The sequence below is a fragment of the Pteropus vampyrus genome, unplaced genomic scaffold (genome assembly GCF_000151845.1).
Source record: "Pteropus vampyrus isolate Shadow unplaced genomic scaffold, Pvam_2.0 Scaffold70, whole genome shotgun sequence".
In the NCBI taxonomy this organism is placed as follows: Eukaryota; Metazoa; Chordata; class Mammalia; order Chiroptera; family Pteropodidae; genus Pteropus; species Pteropus vampyrus.
In genome coordinates, this window is record NW_011888851.1 from 7,865,254 (window position 1) to 7,888,134 (window position 22,881).

The 22,881-nt window shown below is 46.0% G+C and overlaps 1 protein-coding gene across 1 annotated transcript; it reads left to right on the forward strand.

Annotated features, from left to right (window-relative positions):
- The first annotated feature begins 5,509 nt into the window (after nucleotides 1-5,509).
- FGF6 (fibroblast growth factor 6) lies at nucleotides 5,510-16,112 on the forward strand. Its single transcript, XM_011361801.1, has 3 exons — nucleotides 5,510-5,899; nucleotides 6,878-6,981; nucleotides 15,865-16,112. The coding sequence occupies exons 1-3, from the start codon at nucleotides 5,554-5,556 to the stop codon at nucleotides 16,039-16,041; spliced, it is 627 nt and encodes a 208-aa protein (XP_011360103.1). The 5' UTR covers nucleotides 5,510-5,553; the 3' UTR covers nucleotides 16,042-16,112.
- The last annotated feature ends 6,769 nt before the right edge of the window (nucleotides 16,113-22,881 follow it).

Below are 22,881 nucleotides of genomic sequence, written 5' to 3' on the forward strand. Positions count from 1 at the left end.
CTTCTGCCCCTTTGCAAATTCAGCTGAGATGTGTAGCCATGGTGGTCAGCCAACCCTGAGGTGCTGCCTCCTTGGCGTGGTTACTCTAGGCTTGTCTAGGTGGCTGGAGACAAGTAAGGGAAGAGAGCAGGGGGAAGAGAGAGAGTGAGACAAAGAGAGAATAAAGACAGAGCTTGGAGTCAGGAAGTCATGCTGAGGTAGCAAGAGGGGAGCTCAGACTGAAGAAATAGATCATGAAGAACTTTAACCCAAGAAGATGATTTCTGGGGTGGAAAGGAAAATATGGCCTCCTCCCAGCAGACTGCAGATCCTTGGACTACCAGGCCACAAAGCTGATTATCCATGGTATCCCCTCTTCCCCAGTGGAGGGAATTCTGGGAATGCTGCAGGGTTTCCCTCTGAACTTATGTCAGCATTCAGACATATCTAGACAGCTAATGGGCTGGCCCCAACAGAAGTCTATTTGCCTGAAAGTGGAGGAGCTCCTGAGAAAGAATCTATCCTGAAGAAAAAGGGACTCCAACCTGATGACCTTGACCCAAACAAAGATTTAGACCTCTGCAAGCAAAGTCTAAATCTGGGAGGAAGGGGACTAAGATATTCGACCTGGCTTTGAAACAGAACATAAAGCATCTTTGGCTCCTCGAAATCTCCAGGCCCTGAGCTATCATGGCAAATGTAATAGAGTAGTCCCCTCTTTTTCACAGGGAATACATTCCAAGACCTCCAGTAGATGCCAAAAGCCACAGATAGTACCAAACCCTAATTCACTTCTTCAAATCTGCCAGAAATGTGGCAGCCGCTTCTTCATTGGCAGATGCAACCCCTCCAGTAATTTTTGTAGTTTTTAGTCCAAATCTATTCCTGAATCTGTGTAACCATCTCATTACTTGCAGTAAGTGGTTTGATGTCACTCATTTCAGAGGATCCGTTGCTGAAGTCTCCAGTATAGGCTCAGTGCTTTCTGGCACAATGTGATGCCATCAGTCAGAATACATTTTCTATTCATTTCTTCCACCCACAAATTAATGTTTTTTCCATCCTAACTAAGTACTTATGCACTATGGTCATAACTTTTGCAATTTGAGGTGTGACAGCAAAACTAGAATGAATTTCTTTTTCTTTCTTTACAATTTCATGGGTAGACTTGTTTTTACCATAGATCTTAGCAATCTCAGCATATAATTTTTTTCTTTCCTTATTAAATCAAGAACTTTTACCTTTTCACTTAAAGGGAGCATTTCATGGCTTCTCTTTGGCATATCCAAATTGCTAGCATCGCCACTCTTGCACTTTGGAGCCATTATGAAGTTAAATAAGGGTTACTTGAACACAAGTGCTACGATCACGGAGATGGCTACTAAGTAAGGGGCAGGGAGCATCTCCATCGTGGATGTGCTGAACAAAACACATCAGTGATTCACATCATAGGCAGGATAGAGTGAGATGGTGTAAGATTTTGTCACACTACTCAGAACGGTGTGCAATTGTGCAATTTAAAACTTATGAATTGTTTATTTCTGGAATTTTCCATTCAATATTTTTGGACCATGGTTGACCATGGGTAATTGAAAACCACAGAAAGCGAAACTGTGGATAAGGGGGAACTGCTGTGCCCATCAACTTGCCTATCAGGAAGTAGAAGGCTGGTGGACAGGGTGGTCCATGCGATGGTCCCAGGAGCAGTCTTGTGTTCACCAACACATGTGAGACATGCTCTGGAACTCCAGGAATAACCTGGGAGCAATTTATAGGGAGGTGAAGTTCTACATGGGCTTGGAGAGGCAAAAACTAGGGAAATTTGGATTATTACTGCTAATGGGCTCCCACTTCCATGGGGAAAGTTGAGTTTCACTAGTAAAGTGCAACGTCTGGATTCCTCCATAAGCCAGCTAGCAAGATAATACCTGACTCCTCCCTGCAGAAGTCCAACCTGGAGACCTTTGTTCTAGCGGAAACTTTTTCTCTTGAATCTTCACACTTATAGCAAGTTTCCTAAGACTTAAATGTCCTTCTTTGCTCAGCTCTAGGGCGGGGGTTCTTCCTAGTCCCTCTCCTCTGCACACACCCATCTCCTACCCATCAAGTCCCCTGAGCTCTAACACTAAACACTTGTGTAGGTACACAGGCACCTGTCTGAGCAAGAGGGAGGGAGAGACTAAGGGAGGCAGCCAGGCCCCTGTGCAAAGGTAGCTCCAAGAAAGACCAAGGCAAAAGATAGAAAGACACTAAACGAAACAGCTATTTTATTTTCTACCTTATAATTTTATGCATTTTCCAAATTTTCTACAAAAAAAAAAAGCAAATCTTTTTCAAAATCAAATGTAAAAGTGCAAATTAACACAGCTTCTCACAATCTACATGAGCTTTATGTGCTCTCCTTTATGGTCACTCCTGAGGTGTTTGACCTCTATTATGTAATAAACAGGAGTCATAGAAGGCAACCTGCCTGGCTGCAGCAGAGGTAGTTCCATATGCGGGTAGAATTTGACCAATCTAGACTGTGTGGTACCCCAATCAGGGGCAAGGATCCCGTCGTGGGAGGAGATAAACATTAACATTTTTTCCCACTCACCTCCATTAACTCTTGGCTCATCCAGACAAAGTGATTGACAACCCCAAAGGCTGCTGGGCAACTATTTGAAAGAGGGGTCCACAGAGAAGCCTCCACCTGTTACTCTTTTCTTTATCACTTCACATCCATAGGGGTCTCTAAGCCTCAAGAGAAGGGTCAAGTGCAAGTCTGGTAAACCAAGAAGCCCTAGCAGTTGTCAACTTAATTAGCCTTCAGGAAAAATATATGGATATATGAGCACAGTGGAGTTGCTATAGAGACAGGCCCAGGAGGCGCATTTAGAACAGGGCCTCATCACATCACCCGATAAAAATAAAACCCAGGCTTTTTAATAGAATGAATTACTTAAGTTTTATATTTAACAGGGGACGATACCAGGGCTATTACTGGTTTTTAGAATATTTTAGGAATTTGAGCTGCCTTCTTCTGCATATGTTAACAGCCATCACAACATATGCTCTGGTGGCCGGCAGTTAACAACTTGAAGCCCACATATCTCTCCCACCCCTTGAGATGAGAGAGAGTACTTCTCACTTTGGGTTTGTTCTCCTTTAATTGGGTAAGAGATTTTCAATGTGTTTCAGAGAAAGGCTAGGGAAGAGCTCTATTGTGCTTTGCACTAGACCCTTTGCATATATTATTGTTAATCCCTAAAAGAACCCTATGAAATAATGATCTCATTTTGCAGATGAAAAAACTGAGGTTCAGAGAGGTTCATTTTCCCAAAGTTACACAATTAATAAGTAGTAGAGTTGGGATTCAAATCCAGGTGTTTCCCATTCCGAAGCCCATTTCTTTATAAGAAACCAATCACAATCTCTGCATTGAGAGGAATCTGAGATGAGGTGAATCTCAAGAGATTTACCATTTTTATTGCTACATAGCATGGACCTTATTATAGTTTAATCTCTCCTCTAAGGAGGTCCCAAAGTGGGACCGGTTCCAAGAAGAATCCACAGAGATTTTGACTTCTGCTGATTAGTGCCTCTCCAATTATCCAAGGTAAGTGTTAATTTCAGACTAACTTCTCCTGACCATCCAATATGCTTCTGGGGTGCCTCTTCCCTAAGTCAGTCCAGCAAGGATAATTAACACAAGATTGCAACATGAACAGAGTGTCTCCACTGCTCTGGCATACATGAAAACTTAAGTACATGAAATCACATTGGAAATCCAAAGTGAAGATCTTTTTTTTTTTTGGTGGGGGGAGGAGTGACAATTTTGTCTTTGCATTATTCACAACTCTCCTACTCCATGTAGAGATGCTTTCCTTCATTTTATTTATTTAACAAATTTTCAACAAAGGCCTACATAGTAGACTCAATCTGTGCCCACAAGGTGCCAGTCTTTCCTTGTTGTGGGAAATTGTGATGCTGGCGATGATAAGGTTGTGTGTAAGGCAACGAATGTGGCAAGGAGGGTAAAGATGATCCGAAGCTGAGGTGCCCACTGGTGAGGATGATACAAAGCAAGGGTACATATATCCCTCCCCACTCCCCATTCAGTTTATCAGCTGAGAGTAGTGACAGAGGATGTCTGGGCACCATGGGATCTGAGAGGACAAAATTGAAATGTTTGGCTTGACAGAAATTCTAACCAAAGCACCATCTAAATGAACTAGGCAGAGAGGCAGAAGACATGTAGAGACCACAGGCTGGAGGCTGAGACCCAGGCCAAAGCAGGAGACTTGGAATCAGAGAGGTGGGAGTGGGATCTCAGAAGAGTCCCTGAGTGGTGGGACTCATCCTAGGAGCTTTCCCCAGGCTGCCTGCAGCATCCAGCCTATGTGCATGGGTGAATCATTTCGTGCTATTGAAATAATTCTATGATGTACACTTGGCATGTAATGAGCTCAGAAGACTCAGTGAGCCAGGCTAGAACTCTAACTTCTACCACAGGCAATCATACGGAGGTTAAAAGCATAGGCTCTTGACTCCAGTTGACTTTATTACGTTCTGGCTTTGCCACTTATTAGCTATGGTAACTCAGGCAAGTCACTTAAGCTCTGTATGCCTCAGTTTTCTCATCTGTAAACTGGAAATATATCAGTGAAATGACAAGGATGAGCCCAGGTAGGAAAATGACCAGTGGGCCATATCAAGGGCCAGAGACAACTCCCACCCAACTGGCTGGGTGAATGCCATGGCCAAGACAGTGAGCAGAAACCAGACCCTAGCCCTCCCTCCTCTATGACCCTAAAGCTCCGTGGACACACACATACACACCCAATCTCTGTCCTCTCCTGCTAAAAAGGTCCAGACTTTCAGTGTCCCCTTAGCCTCTCTTGCCCTCAATCGTGATCTCTTTCCATGAAAAGTTCTCTAGAGTAACTCAGGCCCAGTCATCACCTGCCACCAAGCCTTCTCCTATCCCTGCTTTACCCTTTGCCCTCTAAATAAGGAAGCCAGCACTGCCAGGCCAAGAACTCCTGCCCAATTTGGGTCCTGGGTAGCTTCTCGCCCCCTGCTTCTCCTGGGCCCATAGCCAACTCCTCCCTCCCTCAGAGATGCTCCTGCTCACTTCATTCCTGCCTCATAATTGGAATGACAGTGGTTCCCAGAATCCCTGGGGCATGGGGTGGGTGATAGGGGTCTGGGGAGGCAGCCAGCCCCAGAGCAGGTTAATGTTACAGCCCTGGATAAGTGAGCTGGGCCAGTTGACGTCAGGGTGATGATCGGTGGAGGGGAGGGCGGGTCTGCTGAACTATAAAGATAGGTCAAATCAAATATAATCAACTCGGGACAGAGCAAGCAGGAGAACTGGACAGCGTCCCCAAGCCATGGTCCCTACCAGCCGCGGCTCAGCCTGGGTCCCTCTGCTCCCAGCCCGAGTGCCCGAAGCAGGCTTTGGTTTCATGTCAGCAGCCTTCATCTGCCTTCCAAAAATAAGCCCCTGCCGCCATGCCGAGGGGAGAAAAACAAGAAGGGCGGTATTTTTAGGGCCATTAATTCTGACCACGTGCCTGAGAGGCAAGGTGGATGGCCCTGGGACAGAGGCTGTTCATCACTATGTCCCGGGGAGCAGGACGTCTTCAGGGCACGCTGCAGGCTCTCGTCTTCCTAGGCGTCCTAGTGGGCATGGTGGTGCCCTCACCTGCGGGCACCCGCGCCAACAGCACGCTGCTGGACTCCAGGGGCTGGGGTACCCTGCTATCCAGGTCCCGAGCTGGGCTAGCTGGAGAGATTGCCGGGGTGAATTGGGAAAGTGGCTATTTGGTGGGGATCAAGCGGCAGCGGAGGCTCTACTGCAACGTGGGCATCGGCTTTCACCTTCAGGTGCCCCCCGATGGCCGGATCAGCGGGACCCACGAGGAGAACCCCTACAGTGAGTGCAAATTGCAGCCAGTTGGGAAACTGGGAGCTTGGGCTCAAGCAGAGCTAAAAGATGAAGGGGACTTGCTCTGATGCATGGGGTCCTATTATAAAGGGGGGAGAAATCTTATTCTTCACTTGGATGCCCATAACAGAGCCACCTCTGCCAGATTCACCTTGACCCAGCCTAGGAGCAGGTTCAATATACTGAAGCTCAAGCATCCCAGTGTGCTTTGCCATCACCCCCTTGGATTCCCCTGTGGCACTAATTACTTCAGCATTATGGGCTCATCTGTAGCCATATAAGACCACTGGGTACCCATTAGGCAAGCATGGAGAAAATGAGTAAGGATATTTGGACCAAATGAGACACAAGCTTATTTTTACTTAGCTTCTCCCTTTTTGAAGGAAAGGCAAGTGATTTGCAAAATTTCTAGCTGAAGCACATTGTTCATTTTACTTCAGCCTACCCACTCTGTCCCTAGGTCTGTGTCCTACAAATCAGTGGGTTGCTACATAGATAGGCTATCTCATCCAAGAAGGAGTGGAGGCTGTAGGATCTAGGCAAGCCCTCAGCTTCTGTGTGGCTGCAGCGCTTGTAAGATTAAATGGGCCGAGATTTGTTGAACATGTAGAATATACATTTTTAACAAAACTGATCAGAATTCATTTTTTTACCAAAGTCAAGGACCTCGTGTCATTAAGTCAGTGAAACCCAGATACCTAAATGGCCACCGTGATCCCTAACTTTGATGCCACAACATTCCCTTGCAGAACTGGGGTTTTGACACTACGGTGGCAAGATTTGCCAAATCCAGCTGCTGGATCTCCTAAAATTAGAGAGATTAGGGATGAAGGTGATGGAAGATTTGACTTTCTTAGGAGCAGGGGGATGGGCGTGGATGTCCTTGCGGGATCACCTTTAGACTGATGGACATCCTACTCTGATTTGCACAAGCCTCAGGTAATGTGGCCCCTATTTCCTTGTCAGGCCTGCTGGAGATTTCCACAGTGGATCGAGGTGTGGTGAGTCTCTTTGGAGTGAAAAGTGCCCTCTTCATTGCCATGAACAGCAAAGGAAGATTATACACAACGGTGAGTTCATCAGTCCAGGGGAAGCTACAGGTTGTAGAAGGCCTGTAACAGTTGAAGAAAGTAATACAAAATCTGAGTAGAGAAGTGAATATTTGTCTCGAATGAGAAAAGAAAGGTGCTGTGGAAGGGGCCCGTGCAGGTGAGAGGCCTTGAAGCTCAGGCTTTGTAAACTTCACAGTACATTGATTGGCCTCTGCACTGGCTTCTGTTTTTCTTCACCTTACCTGCCAGAGCCTTTGTAATTAAACAGGAACCATAGCTCGGAGGGCTACTGAGTCTGAGGGAAACCTGCATTCTGGCATACAGCTGCCATCAGGCTGTGCTCGTTTGATTTCCTGAACTGGACAGGCTCACAGAAGCAAGCCTGGCTTTCAGCCTGGGTGTTCTCCACAACCCACCCTCCGAGAGGCGTCTCGAACCTGAGCACAGTGCGAGGAGGGCAAATAGAGGCTCTTTCTCTCACCTTCATCAGTGTGTGGACATTTTAGTGCGAGGTTTTAAGTACTCTGGTCCCTGATGCCATAGGCTGGAGAAATATTCTCTCCATTTTCTCCCTTGATAGACACCAGGCCCACCTCTCCTCCTCTCCATCACAGACCACCCCTGCAAGGTTAACCTCACCAACTTCTGAACACATTTACCAAAATCCCTAGCCTCTCCAACCCCCTTCAGCCTGGATCTCTCAGTCCATGATTTGGCTTATTCCAAAATAAGAGCTAGGAAAGCATCTCTACGATGTTGAAGAAACTGAGAGATCTTTTGACAGAAATAAGAAGGCTAAAAAGGAAGACCTCTGAGCCATAGTCAAGGAATACCAGAGTTATTTATGGGGAGGGTGTGGAGGGCTATTCTACCTCTCCTTGGAGACAGACTGAGGATCAGGAAGTGAACAGAGAGATCTGGGATTGGTGCCAGCTACCGGGGAGGCTATCCCAACCAAGGTAGTCTTTTACAAACCTGAATGGGGTGCCCAAGCGGCCTCTGCCCTTGAATTTTGGCACCAACACCTCTCATTCTGGCCTGGTTTACGTGGAGACAGGGTATGGATTAAGTTCAGTGGATCTCTGAAATAAGACAAGTAGCTGGAGGGTAGGTGGGGCAGGAGCTGGAACACAGGTCCCAGTCTGTACACCAAAAACGCTTCTGCTGCAGGCCTTACTTGCATTACCTACAGAACCCTGACAGGTCCACACATAGCCATGATTGACATGAGACCTTGGGGATAAAGATCAAATGCGCCTCCCAGGGGTGCTGGAAGATAATGCTCAGGAAGCACTCCACAGGGCAACTGACAGTCAGTAGGTGCTCAGTGTGGGGTAGCTGTTTGTATTGTCTATGGAGGCCGAGGCACCCTGCTGCGAGGCTCTGCACCCCTCTCTCCTGGAGATGAGACAGACATGTGGGAGGACCATCTCCATCCACATCATGATAACTTGTTAAAAGTACAGATTTCCAGGGACCTTCCTCAGAGATGTTTATCCAGCAGGGCTGGGCTGAGAGGCCTAGAAATCAGTTTGTTTGTTTAACTTTCTCAAGTATTTCTGAGGCACAGATGGGCTCGTGGACCACCAGGCTACATAGCCTCTGCCTTGCCCAAGGGTCACCCCAGCCCTGAGAGCTGAAGGGCTAGGTTGATGAAACATGCATGGAATTATCAGACACCCTTTACCATTCTCTGCAAAGGTGATGGAGAGAACAGAAAGCAGCTAGGACCAGCCTAGGTTTTCGTGGAGTAGGTGCCCCTTCTGCGGAGTGAGTCATCCCGAAGAGCCATTCTCAGCAGCCTGCATAATGCCTGGAGTCCCACTAGTTGAAATGCCGGGAATAAGGACTCTATGCAAGGGCCTCCTTTGGCGGCTAAATCTCCTGGAAGAAAGCACTCATCGTATACAGAAGCTCTTATCCTTCCACCTTCATTAACAAGCTATTTAGTGTTTCTCCTTACCCAGAAACCAATTATTCACCGGTGAGGCCGGGAAAGGGCACAGATGTAGGATAAATTTATCCACTTCCCACTTTAAGTCCATGGTCTTTACCCAGTTGGGGGAGGCTGGGAACATGAGACATATAACAGTCAGGGAATTGACTGCAAATGGGTAAGCATGCAGAGTAACCAAAGCAAGGGAACCGTTTCTTTGAAGTGTGGGCTGACTCCTAATGTGGGAGACACCACTGGCCCTCACTCTTAGGCCCACGACTCAAAGGGGGCCAAGCAGGTCTCATTAAATGAACAGAGTCCAGGAAGAGGGGGACTTTTCTGAGAGAAGCCTGACTGCTCTTCACAGTCCCCCAAACGCACACACACACACACACACACACCACATACACACCACATGCACACCACACATACACACACACATGCCAGCCCCTCCCCCCCCACCTTCCCCCGCCAACCCCGGAGCCTTTGGCCCAGGAGCACCTTCTCCGAGGTGGTAGAATCTACTCCCTGGAGCCCAGGGCCAAGCAGGCCAGTGTACAGAGCGAGGCTGGATCGGGGAGTTGGCTAAGCTGTTCCCCAAGCCTGAGCGCCTGAGGCTTTGTGTGCCTGGGCACCAGATGCACCAAAACCACCTCTACCCCTCTCTCAACAACCCATAGGGCTGTAGGGCCGTAGGGCCGTTATCACAGTCTAAAAAAACAATTGCCAACTGATCCCAGGAGCCAGGAAGACTCCTGCTGGGTGATGATTTCATTCACACTATTTCTCTTTAAGCCCCCTGAGCTGCCTCATCTCCCAGAAGCTCAGCTGCTGCTGTGGCTAAATGGGATTTCTCATGGGGAGAAAGGAACCATGCTGGGGCGGGGGACAGGGAACAACCCATGGTCTTGAGACTAAGTGCCAGGAAAGCCCACCTAAGGAAAAGTGTTCTCCCACATGTCTCATCTCCAGGAGAGAGGGCTGCAGAGCCTCGCAGCAGGGTACCTCAGCCTCCATAGACAATATAAACAGCTACCCCACACTGAGCACCTAGTGATTGTCAGTTGCCCTGTGCTTCCTGAGCATTATCCTCCAGCACCCCTGGGAGGCGCATTTGATCTTTATCCCCAAGGTCTCATGTCAATCATGGCTGTGTGTGGACCTGTCAGGGTTCTGTAGGTAATGCATGTAAGGCCTGCAGCAGAAGCGTTTTTGGGGTACAGACTGGGACCTGTGTTCCAGCTCCCGTCCCCACTATCCTCCAGCTACTGCAACGTCACTGGCCTTCTCTGGACCTGGACCTCTTCTCTCTCAGATGTAGACTGAGGCAGAAATCAGTGAACTCCAACCTCCTTTTTAAAATTAAAAAAAAAAAAATCAAGGATCTCCACGTGACAGTGGTTCTATTAGAATCCTTTAGCTGAGAAAAATACATAGTGACAAAAAGGTACTAGTAATTCAGTTATACTTCTAAGTGATTTTAGTTTTACTAATTATAACTGTCTACATCTTTTTAATCAATAGTAGTAGGACAATGTGCAAAACCCACTATTTACTTCATCCAGAGAGGCCTTTGAGAATTGTCTGGAGGAGGGGAGAACTAAGCCTTTCCCTCACTCAGTGCTCAGTTAGCTGCTTCTCTCATCTATCAAAGAACAGGATTCCTGAGGGATGGGTCAAAGGAGCCCCAAGCATTAGCTCCTGTGGAAGTGCCTGGAGATGGAACTGGGGTGCAGGGAAGGCCCGTGCTGCATGAGGGGCCTGGAAAGCTCTGCAGAGGAGTCTCACAAATGGCTTTATCTGTGGCCTGCCAGCTACAGAGAGCTGTGCAGGAATGAGAAGAACGATAAGCCTGGTGAAAACATTTTCAAACACTCGTAAATTATCAATGCAATTCTGAGTTAGGAAAGAGGGTTGGAGACTACAGTCCTAATCAGAGCTGGGAGATGTTGTTTCTTCGTTTAATCCAAGGACAAAGAAAGGAGCAGTCAGGGGACACAGGAGGAAAGGTCTCTGGACAAGGAATTTTCTTTTTCTCCCTCACTACCTACTTCCTTAAACCACAAACACAGCCAGGAGTAATAGAGGCAAGTGGCCAAGGGCAGCCCTAGGAGGAAGAACTTTAAAGACAAGAATACACCTCCACCAGTCTGGGTGACTTAGCTCTGCCTAAAGACAAGAGATGGATGTGTGGTCCACCCCGAACTTTAAGGGGCATTTCTGCCACAGGTAAGTCATGCCAAAACATTCACCTATCTACCCCTCTGCGAATGGCCTTCTCCACAGTAAGAGCTAAATGCTTTACAGTTTGGTTCCACATAAGTCTGATTAGACCTATATGGAATTTAAGACATTGTCACACTGGGGCCTGAGGCCTGGCAGACCCAGGAAATGTGATCCGGCGGAATTATTTTCATTTGTTCAAGTAATAATATATGGTAGCTGCTTTTATTATCACAGCATTCACTTGGCACGAGTGCTTTTCTCACCAGAGCTGAGGAGCCAGCATTCATTCCTAAGCCATGAGAACTCAGAGCTCAGGCAAACATTGAAGATGAATTAGGAGCTGGGTTGTGATACCAGCTTGAGCATCAGTCTGGGCAGCAGGAAAATCCCACCAGCCTGAAGCATTGGCCACATCAAAAAGTTTGGGAAACTTGTCTTGGCCTCTTGCCACAGGCCTTGAAGCTATCCGAACCCCAACGACGCTGGTGCAGTCGCGGTGGGGGGAAGCGATCCCTGAAAGGAGTGGTCAGCTATTTCGCTCTTTTTTCTTTAGATTTGTACAGAATGCTGAGGAAATCTAGGAATATGAGGTAAGCTAGACAAAAGGAACAGAATGGACGAAAAAACAAAAGTCAGAAAGTAAAAAGGGGTGGGGATTTTTAAGTAATCAAAATCTGATGAGCAGAGAACAAAACACAGTGCGTGTTTAAACAAATGCATTTTAAGAGACCCAGTCACTAGGGAAGGCTGGATCCTTAAACTGAACATATTTTAGAACGGAGGATATGAGTGAATGCCCTCAGTTTCTTGTCGAAATCACTCAATTCCTCCCCCTTTTCCTCCTCTTACCCCACCCTCTGCCCCAAGACTTGATTTCCTCCCTAGAGTATGAAAACCACACATGAAACCTCTCCCCTAACCACCATCCAGATCAGAAATGAATTCTCCTGGAAATCAAGGAGGCGGTTACTTTCCAGGGACATGTAAAGTTAGAACAGAGGGGAAAGCGGTGGGTGGAGAGGGGGCTGTGACAGGATGAGGAAGAGACCACCAGTTTCTGATTCAAATGTTTTCTCACTCCATTTCCTGGCCCATCTTCTATCCCAGATTCCTTTTCCATTTTAAAAGATCTACATGTATGACTAGGTAACGCATGAACTTGGTTTAAGGGGGAAAACAAAAATGCAAAAGAATATGCCATGGAAATTAAGTCTCATTCTCACTGTTGTCTTGAAGCCACCTACTTCCTCCCCAGAGAGAGCCACTGTTACTCGTTCCTTGTGTACCATTCCAGGAAGAACTCACATCCCTGTGCGTGAGCACTTGCTGGTATCATCTTTTTAAATCACACGAACAGGAACATACTATATACACTGTTTAGAACTTTGTTTCTTCACTTAACAATATGTATTTGAGACCATTTCAAGTCAGTACACAAAGAGGTTTTCTTATTTTTTCGTGGCTTATCATATTACATTGTGTGGATTTGCCATAATTGAGTTAACCACTCCCCTCCTAATTGACTCTTAGGCTGTTTTCACTCTTTCGCTGTTTTAAGTAATGCTGCAGTGAGTGACACATGTGGGAGTGTACCAGTAAGATATATTCCTAGAAGGGGAATTACTAATCAAAGCCATAATTTTTTTTTTAATCTAATAGATATTGTCAATAGCTCTTTACAGAGTTTCTAACAATTTACACACCTGTGGACATTAAATGAGAATTCCTAGTATCCATGCCCTCACCAATGAAAAGATATTATCAAATATTGTTCTCTTTGTAATCTGACAATTAAAAATGTGATCTCACAATTGATTTACATTTCTCTTATTAGGCGTATTTCCTTATGTTTAACTGCTAGTTGTGTTTCCTTTTCTGTGAATTGTCTATGCATGAATGTCCATTTATCAGTGAGTTAAGGGTTCTGAATATAGTAGCAAAATGTCCTCTTTGCAATATATTGCAAAATATATTACAAAAGGTAATGCATTGAAAATATTTTTATACAGTTTGCTATTTACATTTTTATTTTGTTTAAAGGTTTAAAATTATTTTTCAGGCTGAGTCAAATTTAGTGTTTTTGTTTTGTTTTGTTTTATTTTGTGTATGGCTTCTAATTTTCTTGTATCCTATTTAGAAAGATCTTCCTGACTTAAAAAAAAAACTTTTTTTCTGGATTTTTAAGGTTCTCTTTTTTACATTTAAATCTTTACTCCTTAATTTTAATGTAAGGAATGCAGTTATACATCAAACTATTATTCTTATTCCAACATCATGTTTTCTCCAGCGATTTGAAATGCCACTTTTATATTCATGTATGTTTGTAGGGTTTACTTCTTGACTTTCCATTTTGCTCTTTGATCTGCACCAGGCTTTTAATCAGTGTAGCTTCATTTCTATTTAACTTTCATAATCAATCCTGGGTTTATTTTCTCCAAGTGTTGCTCTAAAGCTTTGCCCATCAATAATCTTAGATCCTGTGGCTGACTCTACACCCCATGCACAGGTAAAGAGACATTGGTCCAGAGAGGACCTGAAGGGCGCAGTGCCAGAGCCAGCCTCAGCCTCCATTCATCCTATCTCTGTGCTCTCTCGTGCAAGCTCACTGCCTCCCAGTCACTTAGGCAGTAAAAGCAGAGCTTAAAGGCTAAGTTGTTCAATAACCCACAGCAAGTTTTACAGAAATGGTGGTCCAGCATAAGACAAAGTCTTTTAGAACTTTTACTGAAGAGTCGTTCATGATTCAGTTGGTGAAGAATAATTATAGTGATAAAAATTATTTTTTATTTTACTATGTGACAGGCATTATACCAAGGACTTTGCATGCGTCATTTCAGTTAATGCTCACTCCAGTTCTATGGTGTGGTTATTCTTATGGCTCCCACTCTACAGATGAGGGAACTGATTTCCCCTGCTCATTCCACAGATACTTACCGAGCACCCATAACCAGGGAAAGGAAGGCTTGTGCAGACTCCCGAAGTGGTATCAAGGAACCAGTTGACAGGGGTAGCTGGTGAGAGCTTCTTCGTTCACTCAAGCAAATTTAACATAATGTGAAAGTTCTCTGTAAACAATCAAGTAGGGGCATGAGAGGGGAGGTGGGACATGCACCCAGCAGTGGGCGAAGGGCAGGAGGGAAGTGTTCAGTACGTTCCAATAGACCACGCCACCTTCTTGCTCACGCCCATCTTGCATCAAAGGAGCCATCCATGTGGGGGTATCTGTATGTTTTACTGTTGTCCCTATTAAGTCATCATTCATTCAGTATCATGTACTCAACAAGGCACAATCCTTGTCTCAAGGGTTGTACATTGAGAAAGAAGAGCCTGTCCATAGGGATCACACACTGTTTTAAATGCCATCTGAGAAGAGAACTCAAAGGGCTGGGGAAATCTGGGAGCCCTGGTGAGCAAGCCCATCACCTTCCGTTTAACAGGAAGAGGCACTCGCCCAATCCCCCAATGCCAGCCAGGGAGCTCATAGTACAGTTCCTTTAGAAGAGGTTAGATGACACCTCTGGCACAGCAGTCAGCCACTGAGTAGGTTTTTCGTTTGTTTGTTTGTTTGTTTGTTTGTTTGTTTCTTTGTTTGTTTTAATAGCTGATGGCTTCGGTCAGCAGGAAGAAGTCAGAAATTATACTCCACCTATTTCCGTTTCATTATTTAGTTTTTAAAGGCAAGATCCCAGGTCTCCTGGCTCCTGCCTTGCTCTCTTCCTTTAGATCCCACAGATTTCCTCCCTATCAAAACCACAGAAATCCCGCCAGCCCCCTCAGGGCAGGGACCCAGGCAGGCTTGGGGGAGGAAAAGGTTCTCTTTTCTAGGAGTAAAGGAGGTCTTGGGTGATTTATTGAGAATGAACTTGTTGATGTGTGAAAGGAAGTCCAGCACTCATTTTCTGAACAGGTGGTCCACACGCAGTCCTCCAAATTAAGGATTCATCACTGGCCCCAGACACCATGGCACCACCTGTCACACAAGGAACCAGGTTCTTTTCCCCATAAAACCCACTGCCCCTCACCGTCTCTGTCCCTGCACTTTCCTGGAGAACTATGACTGTCTAGGAGGCACCAGGCGTCTTCTGGGCTCAAAGTCAAAATCCCTCTTTAAGAGACTGCAAACTTGAGACTTAACCTGGGGAAGACAGAGTGTGGAAACACAAGTGGAAAGAGTTACCATATTCACCAGACAGTGATGGAAAGGTTTAGGAAATCATCTGTCTTGACCCCTCCACTAACCACTCCTCCCCACCACACAGTTTGCAGAAAAGGAAACCAAGGCTGAGAAGAGAGGAGCCTGCTCAGGGTCACACAACTAGAAAGTGGAAAAGCCACCAACTAGAACCCCACACTCTCAGTTCTGCTCCCCTAGACTACCTCTCACAGTGGACTTGAGAAACAGCCTATTTTATCCATTTCTGATCCTTTCTCTGAGTGGAATAAATTATCATCTAGGTGCTTAGAGGAAATTGCCCTGAACTGGAAGTCAGGAGACTCACCCCATGTGACATCTATGTCTCTGGGCCTTGGCTTCCTTATCGTAAAGGAGGGAAGGTGAGAGGGGACCATGAGAGTCCTGAAGTCTCTTCCTGTTCAAACCTTTCATGATTCTGTTAACCTAGGATGGCTTACACCTCACAGTGATTGTCTTGCGAAGGGGAGGGGAAGGGCACCCAGCAGAGGGATCTACAGGGCCTCATTTATAATTGATTCTCTGCTGTTTGTCCATTCTTTCACAGCCCAGCTTCCAAGAGGAATGCAAGTTCAGAGAAACCCTCCTGCCTAACAATTACAATGCCTATGAGTCAGACCTGTACCGAGGGACCTACATCGCACTGAGCAAATACGGACGTGTAAAGCGGGGCAGCAAGGTGTCCCCGATCATGACCGTCACTCATTTCCTTCCCAGGATATAAGAAGCCTGAAATAAGGCTAACAGGTTGAAAGCGACATCTTTTCTGTTGGAATTTTGCACAGGCGAACAATTTCCCATACACCCCACGACTCCTAAGTCCGGTTTCTCTTGTGCTTGAGGAGACCTCAGTTGGTTCGCTTGGCCACCAGACCCCATGCCAGGGAACGCTCCCAAGTGAGGGGTTGCAGCTGGCATTCTAGAATGGCAATGGAGCCCATGCTCTGACCACACCTGAGGAAAGAAGGTACAGATGACACTTGTAGAATGTGACCTTGTGCACAGGAAAAAAACTGGGGTGGAAGTATGTGTGTGTTGGTGTATATCCATACATCTTTGTATTTATTGTCAGAGCAAAGGCATTTCAGAGCATCAGGTTTCTTTCTTCCAGGATCATAGCTGCAGGCATCTGCCTCCAAGAATGTCCCTTGTCAAACCAGAAGGATTGATGAGTACTCCCATTCTGCCTCTTTCCAATCGTCTTTCCATTCAGATGCCACTGACAGCACGGGTTGCACGGGTGGCAGCAGCAGCTGTCCTCTAAGTACAGAGAGAGCAGGGCCTGCAAACCAGAAAAACAGCGAGCAGGCACTCCAACCTGCCTGTGAGGACGCTGGGGACACCAGGTGCGTTGTCAGGGCAGCTGGAGGGAAGGGGCAAAGCGGTGTCTTGGGCATTTTGGGAAGGCCTGCTGAAAGCAGCGGAAGGGACTGTTCTATGGAGAGCTGTTCTGCTTGGAGGATTTGGTGCTGTGTGTGGCTCCAAGAACAAGTGGGGCCGGGCTGCCTGCCCATAACTTTTCCTCACTGTGAACCGGGTCTTATTTTAACCTCAGATGACAAGGATCCTAATAATGGCAACCTCTTTGGCGAGGGGTGAGGGGTGCAAAATAGGGCATGAAGAAAGTAGAGAGGCTTTGGACTCCAGATGATAATTCTTCTCCAGCTACATCCAGGAAACTCACCCAAGTTCTCATCTGATACTCGCACTTCCTTCTTGGTTGTCCTCGTCTCACATATACACTGGTGCCTGGATGCAGGAGAATGGGCACCATGACGTCCGGAGTTCCACCCCCCCCCCCGACCCCCTACAGTAAGAGAAGAGTGATAATCCTGTGAAATCGAGCAGCCAAGCTGAAGCAGCTCCTTGCTGTACTATGTCTTCTTGCCTCCTGTCCTTTGAGAGTATTTAAATCAGAGATTCCCCAAGTGACTATAAATGTTGTCTGCCTGGAGCCTTCAGATTCCTGAACCATTGGAACGTTCCTAAATCTGAAACCAGAGAGAGCCGTATCAGAGTGCAAATATTTTCGGCATACGTGAACCATCAAGTTACAAAATGACCTGACACCCTCTGCTACTCTCAGGGGCCCCTGCCTGCAAGACAACCCCTCATCTGCTGCAAATGCCTTCATCTTTGGCATACCTCTCTATATGCAGATGCGCCCATCTATAGATAGGTCTGATCTGAATGACTGTGAGCTGAAGATGGAGGTTGGCAATCCAAGGGAGAGGCACCATACTGGCCACCTTCTCTGCCCAGCAAATATCAGGGAGGACATATGCTGGGTGAGCAGGAAAAGGCCACACCAAGATGAGCAAAGACTGAACAGGCGGTAAGAGCGAGAGTGGACATGGCCAAGCCTTAGGTAGAAAATGGAAGGAACTGAGGTCCTGGTTCAAGTAGAAAGGAGAGAAAACTGGTCCATCTTGACTGTTTGGAATATTCGAAGTGCAGGCCTGCTTGGAGGCAGGGGACAAAGCCGATTGTTTTTCAGGAGATCTTGTACAGAGTAATCTGTCTCTATAACAGCATCATCAGAAACTAACGCTCTCAGAGCCTGAAGTGTGTATCAGTTCCCGATAGAACATGGTGGGAGTGTAGGAAGGCTGGGTGAACAGATGGACTGCGATCTGGAGAGGAGAAAAGAAGTTTTAGGTCCAAAGCATGAGCTCCTTTCTGCCTAGATCATTGAGCTAACTTGGTATGAGAAAGGCCTCAAACTTCAGGACCTTTCCTGCATCTCTCTAGTGGTTCATAAAACTCCTGACAAGGATTTTCCCCAAATGTCCGCTCCCATTTTTTACATTGGGAGTAAGAAGGAGAAGCTATGAAATGCCTACAATCAGCAGGCTTGATATTCAATTACTGCATAGCAGCACCAGCGCACTGATTGTCAATGACTAGAATCAGTTACAAGCAGCTGTGCATCTGTTCTAACTGGTCCCAGGACTATGCTGTGCTAGCTGTGTAGTATTTTGAATATCACCTCTGGATGTAGGGATGCATCTTTGACTCTTTGAAATCCTTCGCATTCAAAGGAATTCTCCCGAGGGCTTTCTCTTTGACCTATAGGTGGCTTAGGCTTAAGAAAAATCAATCCCCATCCACAGAAGTGGGTGAAGGGGCAGGAAGAGAGTAAGATCAGCAAAGGGCTTTTCAGTCCCTTCTCTCCTGCCACTGTGTCTGTGCACTGGTGTGCAGAGTCATTGCCTATACCATCATCATGTGCCAAATCCTGAACTCACCTGTCAGCCCCACTGGATCCAAAAGGCTTCAGAAGGTGTTGCATAGGCAGGGAACAAGAGCAAACTCCACCTTCCTGCTGAGGCTGTACCGAGAATGACTTGGGTCCTCCCTCTCCCAAATCCTGAGTTATGCCCCTAGTTTAGAGAGATCTGTAGCTAATTAGTCACTCTTCTATCCTGTACCTTCTCTGGCAGCTCCATGCAAACCTGAGGTTCCAGGAGCCCTGAGGGAAATGATAGAGAGCAACATACTACACCCCTTTGAAGACAGACTTCTTAGCTGGGAAGAGGTTAGCTTAGAAACAATGGGAGAGCCCCAGGTCCATACGAAATCTGCACCCTTCTCAGGGTAACAGATGGACTTCAAAGGAAACCAGAAAACTCCAACTGTCTTGTTCAAGCTGTTGATTATGTTTGTTTCATCATTTGCTGCCTTCTGATACCCTTTCCCTTCCCACTTCCCATACATTTAGAACCTCCTTTGGAAAGCAGCATATAATTTTGTAATTAATACCCTATCATTATCCTTCACAGCCTTCCCCTTCTGCCACCACATCCCATAACACTTCCAACACACACACACACACACTCCAAGCCCCTGGTCAGGGCCATTCAATGGCTTAAGAATGAGAATATTTTCTCTTGTCATCTGATCCAGACTACAGACCTCTCCCTTTTAGACATGTAGATTTCTCCCCAGGCCAACAACTCAGGCTTGAAATTCTCTCCCGACCCCAGTCCTGTTCTAGGCAGTTTGGAATTCTCTTGCTCATGCTGGCTCTTGGCCCCTGCCTTATCCTAGGCCTAGATCCTTTAAGTTCTCATGTATACAAGTCCTGAGGAAGAAAGAAGTACAAAAGTCCACAAGCTAGAGTTTTCCTGCCTCCCGGTGTGGGACATCCACTACCAATGCCACAGTCGCTGGTGCAAACTTATCTAACTTATCTGCCATATGCAGTCACTGGTCTCTAAAACACCAGGATATCCTCTCTGCCCTCGATCCCCTTTTGTCCTTTTTCATGTAGAAACACACTAGAAAACTCCTACATCTTTCTATCCCAATGCCTTTCCACCTTAGGCTCTGGGTCCTTTGTCACTAAGGAGATACTTTCTGCCACTTGGCACTCTTGTGCCTATAGAGTAGGTCTCTAACATCTGACTCTTCTCCTCCCAGCAAGGAAAGGCCGCTTATTCTGCTACTCCCAGGAAAACCCCAAAGGTAGAAACATCTGGGACAAGACCAGAGAATAGACAGAAATACTCCAGGCTGCACTTGCACCTGAGTTGGGGGTTCTTCCTAGAAGTTCACTCGAAACAGACCCCGAATCTAGTCCAACACAGAATCATGTTTGTATACCTCATGAACTACTGAAATTCCAGCATTCAGACAGCTGTTCCTCCACATGGTTTTCCCTTTCTATAAATCATAAGTACCTCAGGTTGGGTCCCAGTACAGAGCTGTCCTCAAGCTTGGGTCTAGTGAGTAGGAACTCAGAATTTGTTCAATCACGTGCTTGTAAAATGTGATGCTTCTATTTTTTTAATATGTATGTGCTATGCACAAACCATATCACGTTCCAGCAAAAAGTAAAAGGTCTTTTTATACGTTCCTCAAAACTGTTTGACTCCATCCCTCCTATTAAAACTGACAACAAATCTCTGGATTGTGGTTGATTTTCATCTTAATTCTTTTCTACCTCTCAAGGAGGCAGCGAAGGGAAACAGAAAGTATGGATTCATGGTGCTGTGGATTATTAAGGCAGGAAGAAGTCACGTGGGCCACTCAGTTTAACCACCATGTTTTGTAAATGGAGAATTTGGCCCAGAAAAGGAAGGAAGTACTAAAGACTGTGGACCACAGTGAGGCAGCCACCTTCTTCCTCTTTTGCCTTGGTTAAAGCCAGATACCCACTTTTCTGTGACCAACACATTCACTCATTCACTTATTCACTCATCAAGAAATCTCTATTGAGCACCCGGCTTCTGTGCTACATTGGGCTAGGTTTGGAGGATATGTGAGTGAACGAGGTAAGCAGTCCCCATCTTCTCACAAACATGCATTACAGAAAAGTCATCCAGGAGTAGGTTAAAGTGTGGATTCCCCAGCCTCACTCGCAGAAGTTCTGATGCAGAGGCCTAGTGGCGCTCAGGAGTCTAGCTTTGTCACATGTGCCCTGGGCGATGCTGATCCTAAAAAGCCCTGGTCTAGCACAATGACTGAAATTGTAGAACATCTGAGCTAAGGGAGACTCTATGCGTTATAAAAACTCTTTTATAGGTTAAAAGAAGAATAGGAAGACCAGGGAGTTTCAGTCTCTCACCCAAGACCACACAGCCAGACCAGAACCCATGACTGCTGGGTTTACTCTCTCATGTCACACTTCCTCACCCCACACCTCCCCATCACTAGACCTGCACCCTCACCCCACATTCCTCTTCTACTTCCTCATGTCGTCTCAGGAGAGATTAAAATGTGCCTTCAGTTGAGCAACATGGGTTCTGAATAAATCTATGTGCTCTCGGAAGAGCTGCCTGCGCTTCTGCACCTCATTCCTGTATTTATTCGCCCCATTAATATTTCTAAGAGCCTATGTGCCAGAAACCATTCTGTGACAAATTATATATGGGCTTATGTACTGTCAAGGAAGACAGACATGAGACAAATAGTCACAGCAAAGTATGAGTGGCACGAAAGAGGAAGTCCAGGTGTCCTATGGGGGCACAGAGCAGGGTCCCAGCCTCATCTGGGTGGATAAGGGAATGCATTCCAGAGAAAGTTAAACTGAAGGGGGTCAGCCAGATGTAGGGTAGGTGGGTGGGGGCCTGCAGGCAGGGGAAGAGGAGTGTTCTGGAGGAGAGAAGGCACAGGAGGTGTTTGAAGGGGCAGGTGGGGGCCAAGGAGGAGAACATGGCACCTTGGAACATCCTAACGAGGCTCAGTATTGCAGGTACTCAGAGTGAGAGAGAGTCAGGCAAGATGGGGCTTGGGACAGGCAGTTAGGAACAGTATCATGGAGCATCTGGTATGTATGGTAAGGGGCTTCAATATTTAAAAACTTTTCATATTATATAATTCACCCTTTTCTAATATACAATTCAATGATTTTTAACTAAAACTGCCAAATTGTGCAACCATCACCATAAATCAGTTTTAGAGCATTTTCATTACTCCAATAAGATCCTTCATGTATATTTGCTCTTACTTCCCACCTCCCCACTTCCACCCCAGACAGCCATTAATCTACTTTCTGTCTCCATAGTTTTGCCTTTTCTGGGTATTTTATGCAAAGGAATTATACAATATCTGGTTTCTAGTGTTTGGCTTCTTTCATTGAAGGAGCTTGAAGTTTAATCTTAAAACAATGAGAGGTCCTTGCTGAGTTTAAGAAGTACTAGGGCCAGACAAGTGTTCTAGAGAGACCACTGAAACTGTCTTGTGCAAAATGACTTGGAGGAGGCAAGCCCTGTGCAGAGGGAACACTTTCAAGGAGTTCAAGGCTAAAGGAGACAGCAGCTGGAAAGAAGGCTTGTCATTTCACACAACAGTCTGGGCCCCAGAAGGCTCTCTGTAGGCTGAACCTCATTCTTCTAAAATGCAGGAACTGGCCTCTACCATTTTCCAAGGTGAATCTCCAGAGATTTCATGTTCTCTCTCTCTCTCTCTGACTGCTCGCATCCTCAGATGGACCAACTAAGAAGCTGCTCTGCTGGTATCTGTGTCTGTCATCAGAGCCCTGAGACCCCACACGATGGCTTATAAACACGGGCTTAACCAGGATGGCTACTTTCCCTCAGTTCCTCTGGTTTTTAAAGGAAAAGCCAAAATGTCAGGGAAACAACCTAATAACAGGGGTCGAACTTCTTTTATTGCAAAACAATATTCCAAGGGTATTCTGGAATCTGTCTACATTCAATCAAAACTTCCATACCATATTCTCCTACAGTCTCATACAACAGAAAATGATGCTCAGTGTGAAAACTTCAAGACCTATGAAAAATCGACAGATGTGTCCATTAAGTAACAAATGTGTATTTTTTAAAAAAGACTTCAACACAAAACTTTGGACACTCCTCAAAACAATATGCAATGCTCAGTTAAAAAAAAAATCGGTCAATCAATCAAAATATTCCATTCCTGAGCATTCCTCCTGGAGTCACCCAGAAAAAGAAAAGGCAGGCTGTTGACAATGGCCATTTGGGAGGCTGAAGGGTCACTCTTCTGGTCAGTCACAGTGTTTATTATATATCAATGATGAATCACTTATTTTTATGAGGAACACAAGAGCCGTCCCACCTGGTTTTAGTGGGACACTTTC

Excerpts from the sequence above, each read along its gene's own strand:
- FGF6 (XM_011361801.1), top strand. The coding sequence starts at position 5,554 with ATGGCCCTGGGACAGAGGCTGTTCATCACTATGTCCCGGGGAGCAGGA. Across the intron at positions 5,900-6,877 it reads CCACGAGGAGAACCCCTACA|GCCTGCTGGAGATTTCCACA; the intron begins GTGAGTGCAAAT and ends TTTCCTTGTCAG. Across the intron at positions 6,982-15,864 it reads AAGGAAGATTATACACAACG|CCCAGCTTCCAAGAGGAATG; the intron begins GTGAGTTCATCA and ends ATTCTTTCACAG.